The sequence below is a fragment of the Strigops habroptila genome, chromosome 7 (assembly GCF_004027225.2).
Source record: "Strigops habroptila isolate Jane chromosome 7, bStrHab1.2.pri, whole genome shotgun sequence".
NCBI classification, from domain to species: domain Eukaryota; kingdom Metazoa; phylum Chordata; class Aves; order Psittaciformes; family Psittacidae; genus Strigops; species Strigops habroptila.
In genome coordinates this window covers 60,068,543-60,080,484 of record NC_044283.2, presented here as the reverse complement: position 1 = coordinate 60,080,484, position 11,942 = coordinate 60,068,543, and the positions used below count along the sequence as shown (strand labels likewise).

The window sequence follows — 11,942 nt, the reverse complement described above, 5'->3', positions numbered from 1 at the left end:
CCCACTTCAAATTTTTTCGACAGAAGGCTGTTTGTGATTTTTATTTTCATCTCTGCACATGATAAATCCAAACATAAAAATGTCCTTTGTGTGTTATGGTTTGACTTGCTTGGAAATATAATAGGCACAGATAGCTTGTGCAAGAATTGAGAAAAACAACGTTTTCCAAAAGGCAGCACCCTCTCCTTTTTGTTCCTTTTTCACCTGGAGTGAAGTGTGTTCAACTTTGTGAAAAGGCAGTCCCTCATGCAGTTGGGATGGGTTTTTTTGCTTTTGTTTATGTGTTTGGTTGGTTGGTTTGGTTTGGGGTGTGTGGTGGTGGTGTGATTTTGGTTTACATTTTTTAATGGGGACGAGATGGGAGCAGGACTAACTTTTAATTAGCAGTTTTTCTTCATTCTGTCCAGTCATGTGGTCATATTTCCCCCAATATTTTTACGCAGTCACCCAGAGGAATAAACTCTTAAGCTGCTTAAAGACAAAAAGTCTGGGTCTCACATGCAATAAGATTCCCTCTACCTTTCTGTAGTGCTGTAAATGCTTCTTAAATGACTGGTGTTACACAGGATTAAGCCTATGAAGCACATCAGAAGAAGCACTGGCTGGATTTTGTAATACTGTCAACTTCCACATTTTTATAGCTTTGTCTGTGTCCCCTAGCAAGGGATGAAGAAAAAAAAGCCAGGAGAGCTGTATGAGAATACTTTGTATCTTCTTCATTGATACCCTTCATGCCATTCAAATAGGACTCCAGAATACACTATTTTAATTAGCAAAGCTTGTTTTAAAATAAACAACACAAACACTCCTTATAGAACAGTCACAGTCTCCCCTGCTAGACATACAGGCTTTTTGGCAAGATCACATTCAAACAGCATGAAATTCACCCCTGTTCACGGCCCCCCAGCAGGCCCTCGCACCACTGTAACTTCCACTTAGCTGCTCCGGGTAGGAGCGAGTGGTCTGTGGGATAAGGACCGAGGTTCACTACAACTTTCCTCCAAAAAAAAGATGGTCCAAATCCACATCTGTAAAGATCAGCAGTTTTACCACTATAAGGTCATAAAGGTGTAATATAGGCGTCATGCATAGAGTACATACCATATTTCAATTGAGTCCTGTCCTTGCATGACTTTGAGCCCCTGTGAAAGTACAAATGCACAACACACATAATAAAGCCCTCAATCAATATGGTTTGCTGTGTTGTGCTGTTTATTGGGAACACTGCAAAGTCATTCAACTGACAGGAGTCAAGACAGCAGTGAGAAGAGTATCCTCATGAGGAAGCTCTGACAGGATTCCTTTTGACACATGGGAGAACATGAGAGTCCCACTTAGTTCAGTAATTGCTAAATGAACAGAAATCAGAAATCGTTGATGCGACATTGACCCATAAAACACTGATGACTGAGTCTCTGTTCTCCCCTGTACTACACACAGGGAACAACAGATGGTCAAAGGAAAACAGGGTAAGAACAAAACAATATGGAAATAAGGTTGGTTCCTTAACAAATGTCACTACTGCAGTCCATTTATGCTGACTGACACTGGTTGTTCTTTTCAGCTTTTCTTTTTGCGCAACAAAATCGGACATGTTTCATCTTCCAGTCTTGATACTGAACTGTTGTTGTTGATTTTCTTTTGTTGGTTTTCTTTTTAAAATTTTTTTTTTTTTTTTTACATCTACGTTTATCAACACTGATACATTACAGATCTTGTTAGTTATATTTTGAAGTCTGATCATGCAGAACTACAGGCAGGTGCAACTTAGATCTTATTACAGAATGGACATGGCAAGGTGAACAGTTGTTTTTGCTAGTTAAGATCTGGAGCTCTGTTACTGTTGTGGCTTAATGTATACTGGCCATAAGTCCCACTTACTCAATTTACTAAATATACATGATTCTGTATGTACACTAGAACCTCCAGCACCCACCTTTTCAGCGTGTGACTGACTTAGGAACAGGTCAGAGGTCAACCATATTTAAGCATACAGTGACCTTATCGTAGAAGATTTAACAGAAATAGCATGTTGGATTATTACATATTAGTTACAGATAAAGGAGAGAAAAAAAATTCAATACAACTATTTACATTATAAATATCTTGCTTTCCAGAAGACAAGAATGGCCCTGTTCAGTGAAAATTAGCAAGAGAGACAGGCTACCTGTCTGAAACAATAAGCATGATAGGGATACATTTATTTCCCAAATTGACTGTGTCTTCCTTCAATACATGCTTTTCAGCTTTTCTCCCTCAGATAAAAGACACCATTAGCCTCAGCTGAAGTTTTTCAACATCCTTTTGTTGAATCAAAACCTCTTTAAAACTCAAACTTGCCATGGGTCAATGAGCCTGAACATAAATTAAGTTAAACAGTTCACCTCTTGCAATCAATAGTTAATTTAAAAAATAAAAAAAAAAAAATTAAAATATCAGCCCACATTGGCAAATATACTCAGCAGATTTCACTAAATTCCACTGGACAAGTCTGTTTTCCAGCTTATCAGTGAAGATGACACATTCACCATTCCCCTGCCTCCCCCAGGCATCTTACGAATTAAGACATTACATATTTGTGGAATATTCAAACCTACTGCACAATGAATTTCTTTTTGTGTGTGTGTGTGAAAAAGGTTACCTTGAGCTTCCAATTAGTTAACTATGTCCTTTATAAAGTGGTGGAAGTTCAAATAAGCACAGCCATCAGATTCTTGAAGATGTGTGATTACATTACAATTACATTCTTTATCCAGACTGAGAACTTGGATCAAGTATGAAAAGAACACGGGTTCCAGATGCATTCCAGATGCACTCCCTCTCTTTCCTACACACACATATGAAAGCAAAGAAAAACAGAAGCCTAAACTTAAACTCCGACTTTCTGCTGGACTATTGAAAGAAAAGTCTAATTCTTCCCTGCAGGGTTTTTTTTCATACTGCTGTCCCGGGAAGCACACAGAATTTGTTGCAAAATCCCTTTGTTGTTGTTGTTGTTTTTGCATGTTTGAATTCATGCAAAATTTTAACATCTCAATAATCATGAAGAAAGAACTATTGACAGATCTGAAACTAGAATCGTTTTTGATTGTTTGAAATACTGCAAAGTTTGTAATAAACAACAATTGGCTGTTAAAACTTATTTTGAATTAAAATATTGCAAATACATTTTACAATTATTTCAGGATACTCAAAACACTTTTTTTTTTTTATAAGGAGTTTGGGAGATTTGCTGAAATTGACTCAGGCAGTTCTAAAATTGACTATTAGCATATTTTTCATGAGAAAAAATGTTGTTGGAAAAGAAATCACTGGTGCTTACTGACTAACATTAGAATATAATCCAAATCAGTCAAGTAGCACTACTTTGGTAAACTTCCTGAAGGTACTGCAACAAGTCTAATATCTTCAGTATTGTTAGTCCAAAACTTGAAGGTAAAGCAATATATATGAAGATAAAACCATATAAATGAATCTATCAGTTATAAGTTTAGAAGAGTGATACAGTGACATGGTCATCTGTCTTGTGTCTTCTCTGGAGGCCAATATTATGCAGGAACTGGTGATTTCCAAAGGAAAACCACTAGTGCATTAGGTAAGTACCTGATTAGGCTTTCTGTAGCTTTTTTTTTTTTTTGCCATGTTACCATACTTGCACTCCAATTTAAGCTCCACTTTATACAATGCAAGCATGCTAAGATTTCAGAATTTATCTGTGCCATGGAATTCTAGATAGCATGGGAGGATTATCAACCACAATGTGATTCATAGAAATCAGTGTGTGACCAACTGAAATATCTGAATTCTCCAAAGATCTGTTACATTTTAATGGAATATAGTCAAAACTCACAAGATACTATTCCAGCTGAAGACTGACTTCAAAGATTACAGAAATTTTTTGATTGAAAACAATCATAGCCTTGCATCAACTTGAAGTAAATCAATACCTCACCCTCATTCAAGCTCATCAGGGAGAAGGAAAATTGAGGAAGTGTCTTTTAAGAGCAATTCTGACTTTTTTTTTTTCTCCCTTTTCTCGTTTCTCATACTATCCAGAAGTACTCCATCTGAAAATAAAGCAGGAATGTTTTGCAGCAACTTTTCTCTCCACTTTATCAATGCTGTTTTTTGCAGCTAGTGCTCTGAGCAGCCACTGATAGTTAAGATGCTTCTGCCATTTTCCTCATCTTGCTGATGGCTATCTACATGACTTAAGCCACTTGGGACAGAATTTCTTCATGTATTCAGGCACTTAAGATACCAACAGGCTCTTAGGCACAATTTCAAAAATACCAAAGTGTCCAGCTGCCATTCATGCTGATGGAAGATATGCCACTTCTGGCATAGGGTCTCTGGTTACTCCTTTAGTACCTAAATATCTTGGAACATCTGTACATAGATCTCTGGCTTCCCAATTTCCTACATTTCTCCAGTGGTGGCAATTATGCTTAGAACTGTAAACCTCAGAGAATGAGCTGAAATTTATTACTCGAGTACTATTTAGTAATATTTTAAACAGAGGTAGATTTAAAAGATCGCTGGCAAAAAATAAAAGCAATATCAGACTTAACAGAGTATGGGAATAAAGGGGAATGAACTTGAAGAGAAGGGTATCAAAAACTTCTAGAATCTAAAAGTAAAAAATTGTTTACCTTAAGACAGCCACAGAACATCATCACTACAATTTTTATTCAAGAGTACATGCATTCTCGTAAGGAATCAGCTGACAGCACCAACTTCTTGACACAAAGCAGAACAAAGGATACTATTCCTGTTCAACGGTTGCTACTTCAGTTTGGACATACAAGGACTAGAACTGTAAAGAACTATTGCTTTTCTTCACTGATGGCTTTTTTTCTCTAGTGTCCAATGTGGACAGCCCAAGTCTCCTCTCCCAGATAAAGCTTCTCATAAAGGAGACTAACTAATTTGAGGACAAAAAGAGATGCAGTAATTCTTTTAGGCCCCATTTCAGCAAGGCACTTAAGCACATGCTGATGTTGATCATTGCTGAGCAAGGGACAAAAGCACATGACAGTTAAAATTATGTATGCATCCCTATAGTCTCCATTAAATGTCTGTACAGTCATGGGTGCTTAGCAGAATCAGGGCTTTTGGGAATAAAGCGATATAATTTCTATGCTGTGGGTTTATTTAATGCCAATTACTAGGACATCTTCTATGGTGATTGGTTCTCTACCCTGCACTTCACAAACCTAAAAAAGTCTGAATTATACCATGGGACTAAAAGCACATTTTTTGACTTTGATAGATGAAACATGGGAGACCTGTAAGCATCTGTCTACTATAAACGGCTTCTCTGTTATTGCCTATGCCATATCTTCATAATATCACTGTCAATGAACTGTGATTATTCCAAGTTTCTATGGTCTACATTTGTGGTATTTTTGCAGTTTCTCTTACATACAGCTTTGCCTCTTTGAGACGCTTTCGTTTTGTTTAAATAACACACCCAAATAGTGCACATTAAAGAATGTAAAGCAGATACTAGTTACCTGAATAGTATTGATAAATATCTGTGGTGAATTAAATCTGGAGGTGATACATTTCATTATTGCTAAGAAGTCACCCTTGGTGTTATTGCCTTCATACCTACAAAGTGTTGCTGTTTACCTTTCAATACACTTATGATCATAGGCTTTGAAGTGAGAGATACATCACTCAACAATAACTTGATATTTCATGGCTTAAGAGAGAATATTGCTAAATATTTTTAGCAGTAGTAAATTATTGCTTTTACGATTACTTTAGAACATTATCGACCTAATCTTATTCTCAAAAAAATTTCCATAAAAATCTACAAAAAATATACCTGGGAAAAAACCACAAAACATTTCCTACAGCAATTTTGAGACAGCTCAGGCCTACCAAGTCTGAAATTATTTTATACCCACTTAATTTTTACCTCCGTTCCTCCCCACCCTAGAGAGAATATTTTTTGCTTTGCTTCCTTCCCTTTGAACAAAACTGGACTTGATACTCAGGTCTTTTTCCTACCACAGAATGGCAGGCTTGTAAGCTACCTAATAGAACAGTCGTATTGTGGTAGAATTTTGAATACATAAGAATCAATGAATTTAAAATATCCAGTAATATAGCCTAAACAGTTTCTCTCTTTGGCATTTGGAAACGCATTGGAGTATGATTTAGCTCATTTCAGTTTACATGGCACACTTCGGTAAGAGGAGAGATGACTCAGATTTTAGTTAGTTTCCAACTCAGGTAGTGATGACCTTGCACTGGGAAATGCTAATTGATGTTTTAGCTGGAAAACTACTCAGTTGTTCTGACATTCTGTGTGGAGCTTTGCCATTCTCTGATAAAAACACTAGCTGTTACTTACCACTGCGAATCCTATGTATTATTACCTGGTAAAATCAGTTTCAGTCACTTTTGGATTCTTCTGCCAAAACTGCCTAAGACCCTTGATTGAGACCCTGTCAGCCCACCGCACTAGCTGATTGATATCCTCTGCTATTACTTAGAATATAGGAATACTAGACCTGTGCACTCTGTGGTTCTTTTCCATGTAACACAGCTGATAAGACTTCCTGGGGGAGTCAGATGATTTGTCACAAGTGTAGGAACAGCCAAAAGCACCTAGAGAAGACCTGTTGTCTAAGTGATAGAGATCCCTGCAAGGAATGATTTAAAGGGAAAACAACCTCTAACCTGCAAACATACATTAGAGAGGGAGTGGGTTGCAAATATTTAACCTACTAAAGACCTAGAAGTAAAATAAAAACAAGTTGTTGCATGTCCTTTTGATATTTTTCTGCGTTTTCCCCAACCCTGTCATACTCCCTAACATAGAAGCCACATGTATTATGAATACATGTAATTCATAATAGCAAACCTATCTATGAACTAAGATGATAACTCACTTGGCATTGGCATGAAAAGTTGCTTACTGAGATAAATCCTTCTGGGCTTGGACATGCATAAAACCCCCTTTGTTTTTGTTCCCTGTAGCTTGCAAAGATACATGTGCTTCTTTCTAACTTGGTCTTAGCTTGGCGTATCTGCTCTAAAAATCATAACAACAAGTCTTAACATTCACAAACATTTTTCTATGAAGCTCTGTAGCTTCTTCTTTCAATACAAACTGCTTATTATTTCAAAATATATATACAAATCTCAGCAGAAATTTTGGTGCTACATCTTCAAGTGTCTGAGGGAGCCACAGTTCAATGTGGTTATTTACACTTCCACAAATCCTCATACAAGATATGCAACCTCATTGATGAATAAACAAATATAATATATACCAGTAATATCACAGATGTAGTTATGCAGTTCACCTGAAATGGGCCATTTGTAGTTGCGGAGTGCACACTAAGTCCGTATGCAGATATGTGTGTTCCTATAGGCACACAGCTGCATACACTGCCAGAATTCTATTGGCACCTGTGTGTGTGCGCTATTGGTATATGAAGAAAAATGTATGTATATCCCTATCTGCATCACTGGGCAGAAGACGACAGAACAGAGAGTGAAGGCAGATACACACCCGTATGTTTGAGAGTGACTACTGCACACCTTGTCATGCCAGTGTGAAAAGGACAGTTGCAGGTTGCTGGTTTTGCAGCCATTAATTTTACATCTTATGGGGAGGGGATAAAAAAAAGGATTTTTCAGTTCCTTTTTTCCTTTCCCCCCGGTAAGCATCACTGGAAGAAGACCAAAGCAGAGCAACTATAAGTTAAATATACACTTGAGCTTAGCTGCATTACATAACTCTGTAGGAGAAGCAGGCTGAAAAGATTTTGTTTGTTTGTTTCGGTTAAATTTTTGTATTTTAATTCTCTTCCTTTTCATCTCTTAACTCCTGTTAATTTTTCCTCCTAAATTACATCATCCTCTGAAGAACGCTGGGTTTCGCAGGCAGGCGGCTAGTCACCTGCAACAACCAAGGGGTCCCGCAGAAGCTTCCAGGCTGCTGTCTGTGTCAGACGCCAGTGTTTGATCCGTGGACATGGATGAGATGTCATTGACAGATGAGGATGGAGGGAGGCTTTCACTGCTGTTCACTGCTGCACCTGTGCTAAGAAAACGAACACCAACGTGATTAAACCTGAAACCCCAGAAGTTCTCACAGTTTAAAAAGCAAAGGATACTTACCCTGTGGCAACAGGGGTGTAAGTACACAGATCATTTTAAACAACGGCAAACATTAGCAGAAAATGAGTATAGCAAACTTTAGGCATTGGATAATATCAAATATTTTACCGAGAAATTCTCTCCCACAACAGTCTGGCTTGAAGAGGTCTAGCTCATGTTGTGTCTCTCACTCCACTTCTTTTCCACAAAACACGCAAAAATCAGATGCCCGCTAGGATCACACAGGCGTCACCAAGATGGTTTAAAAAAACAACGCAGTCCTCCATACTCTCTCATGTTTACATGTTACTAAACCATGTGGCATTTTATGAAAATACTAATCAGTCAAGACAAATGCATTTAGATATAACCAAAATATGACTGAACTTAATTACGTTAATGACTAAACAATATACTACCTTTCTAAATGTTTACAGTGCTGGACAGAAGCCTGCCATTAAATCATGGATACTGTCCCAGGAATCAAACGGAAAGAAAGAATTCCAGTAGGTTCAATTGACTTTTGATCAAACTGTTGCTGTGTGGCTTTCTTTGATGAATGTGTAATGAACTGAGCTAGGCAAAATAACTGAAGAAATAGCTGCAGAAATGGTACAGGTGAATGTTTTGTTACACTCTGTCTGATTCAGCACCACTGAATTCAATAAACTGAACTAAATAAAATGAACTATGTTCCTCTCACCACGTATCAGCTCAGCCCAAGTTCAATTTCCAGTTTCTGGAAAGTAAATTTTTATGGTTATTCCTAGCTTTCAGCACAAAGCCAAATGAAACCACACCAAACCAAAATGACAGAATTAAAGAATTCAACAGCAAAAAGCTGAACTTACACAGGAGCACTCAGAAACCTAATCAAAAGCTGTCCTAGCCAACAAGTAATGCTTAATTTGCTATGTGCGGCAAGCACCTGTCTGGTGCTACAACAGCTTGTTCCTAAAGGGATGTGTGCCAGGTGAAACAGCGCAGAAATGACAAAGGTACATTCAAAAGAGAAAAAGTCTCCCATGTGTTAATTTGCTGTTTGGCAGGAAGCTTCTCACTGGTTACAGGGTTGAGGAAAAGAGCAAAACATTAGAGCAGGTGAGAAACAGCTCCTGCGATCTCTTCCTGGCTCTGCCATTAACATCTACTCTTTTAAGCCACACATCAGTTTCCCTGCTGTAAAGCAAGGATTCCTTCCTCAGAAGAAGCTTCCTATGAAGCCCTATTTAGCTAGCACCTATGGAAGTGCTTTTAAGGCTACAGCTGCAAAGTGGTACAGGTGTGGGGGGAAAAAAGGAAAAGAGAAATGCAGATTTTGCTGTTTTCAAAAATATGCCTTGTGTCTGCCTGGGAATTTGCTCAGCTTCTAGTAAATCATGTCGTTAGTAACTCTTGATATCCAGTGTCTCAATGGTTGGCAAGTCCATAAGCTGCTTACTTTAAGCTCTGCACATGACAGAAGAGGGCTGCTAAAGGTATCCTGTAGTTCTTGGGTGATAGCAACAAAACTGACCAAATAAGGCAGCAACTAAAAGGGAGGGATGGAAGAATAAAAGAGCAATTTTCAGCAAGAAAGAGATTATTCGACAATCCTGATGGTTGATTAAAAGTAGTGGCTATTCCTCACGTGTATTGTTGTGACTGAGTTCCACTGAGAAAACGTTTTATTCTAATCACTTTTATTCTCCCAGCCATGGGAGAATATTCTCCCAGGTATGGCATAGACCTTCGGAATAGTGAGCATGTCGATAAGGGGTACAGCATCTGAATTTATAAATAAAACAGATCCATTTAGCAATTCTGTGACATGGAAAGAAGAGAAAAGCACAAACTACCATCTAAGATTAAATTCAATGTTTATGTGTACATTTGGACATGCATATATTGGTGTACATGCATATGTTGTTTGCACGCATATCTAAGTAACACATATATGCACACCTACACACAAATCTTTCCACTTAATTCAGCACTACTCGTGCCTTAAGCAGATAGGTTTGGACACTGTGATCTATGAAAGATAGTCAACTAGATACAGCGAAAAAAAGGCAGTAGATTTGAAAGATTGAAAGATGCAGGTACTGAAGTTCAAATGAAGGAAGACTGATTAGGGATGTGATAATGGAATTTATGTGAGCTAAAAGCTGCCAGAAAGAAAGATGGAAGGAACTGTTCTCCATGTTCTCTGGAAACAGGGCAAGAAATAACAGAGTTAAACTGCAGTAAAAAAAGATTTAGGCAAGACAATAGAAAAAACTATTTGAAAGTCTACAGGGTAGCTTGCAGAGATTTTTTTTGAACAGGCAGCAGAAATATCTGCTGTGAACAATTTTAGACACAGTTTATTTTATTTGTTGGACATGAGCATGAGGGGCACTTGGGGTTCTCCCCAGGCTTCACATTTCAAGCTTGTTGTTGTCTTCACAGAACAAGAGGAAGCAGTAAGTGACCAACACTCTGATACACAGGCACTCTAAGCAGCCTGCACTATCTATGGGCAACCGTTACCATTGGTGCTGTCAATGTCAGCTCTCTCCCCGAAAGCTCTACCGAGTAACCACAGAAACTCATCTCCAGCTTGCTTGTAGTGATTATTGATATAGTGCCAGATCTTAGCCTGCTGAATTCTTGCCAAGAACACCGAAAAACGAGCAATGTGTGTGTAGTCTCTCTCATTTCTCTTCTGCTCAGAACTGGTGACTCGTGTCATCTCATTCTTTCAGTATTTTATTCAGTGGAAAAAAAATTAAGTCAGATGCATGAAGTGATGAAAACCAGGAAATCTAATGTTTCATTAAAAAGCCTCATCTCAGACCATTTCTTAAGTAGTTGCAATACATGTTGGTGCCTAACAATCCAAAAACAGTCAAAGGGAAACAGCAGAAGAAAGACAGGTAAGAAATAGCAATTTTTTGTATTCAGAAATGTTTTATATAAACAATAATAACCTCTCACATAGGAAAAATAGAACATAGAATACATAAAGAAACCCCTGGGTAGTAAATTCCTGAAACTGGCAACTACAATGTTTCTTGATCATAAATGAGACTGCAACCACCATTCTTTAGGGGAGAGATATTTAAGAATGATGATTTATGAAGATAATTGTCAGGACCCCAGATTTCTTTTCAGTGGTTGTACAGAAGTTTGGTAAATTAATTCTCCAAGTCCTATACTTTCTTTGCTACTCAGCAAGAACACAATGGATTGTCCACAATATCTGACTTCATCGATGTCAAAATCCGGGTGCAGTGCTAGTGCTCCAATATTACCATCCAGCACTCCATTAACTTCCTCCACTCTTGCCATGTTTCTCCTTGTCCTGTCAGTTACTAATGATACATTTTTGTTCTAACATAAATTTGGTTCAGCAGCAAGTGAAAAATGAGAATGCAAAAAAATCTCTCTTAGAAAATACGCAGCACACACTGAATTAAATTATTTTACTTTGAGGGAAGGCTCTGAAGAAGGTAGTTTTACCCACAAATACTACCAGAACACTGCTCAAAAACTGGGCACTCCAAGTCTGCCAGTGAAAGCATACCTTCACAAATATGTGGGGGTTGGAACTAGAAGATCTTAAGGTCCTTTCCAACCCTAACTATTCTATGATTCTATGATTCTGTGATTCCACGATTCTATGTATTTCTGTGTACTGGCAGTCACTGTGTGCATTTCTGTGAAAAGATTGCTGATGTGAATTTTCCTCAGATAAAATGTAGTTGTGATTTTTTTTTTTATGACAGGACTTAAAGAATCTGTGTTTGAAGACAACTTTCCCTTCTCATTGAGGTGTCAATCAAGCTTGTCAGGAAGCT

At 37.9% G+C, this 11,942-nt stretch overlaps 1 protein-coding gene across 8 annotated transcripts in view; it reads right to left on the bottom strand.

Annotated features, from left to right (window-relative positions):
• Nucleotides 1-701: 701 nt before the first annotated feature.
• MAPK10 (mitogen-activated protein kinase 10) overlaps nt 702-11,942 on the bottom strand; it is a 151,436-nt gene continuing 140,195 nt past the window's right edge. For 5 of the 8 annotated variants that reach the window (XM_030492130.1, XM_030492131.1, XM_030492133.1 and 2 more), the window contains one exon: nt 3,624-8,060. In XM_030492130.1, the coding sequence (XP_030347990.1) occupies nt 7,918-8,060 (143 nt within the window). In that variant the 3' untranslated portion in view covers nt 3,624-7,917. Of the gene's footprint in view, nt 8,066-11,942 lie in introns of all 8 variants that reach the window. The other 3 variants (XM_030492135.1, XM_030492134.2, XM_030492128.1) reach the window with 2 other exon arrangements.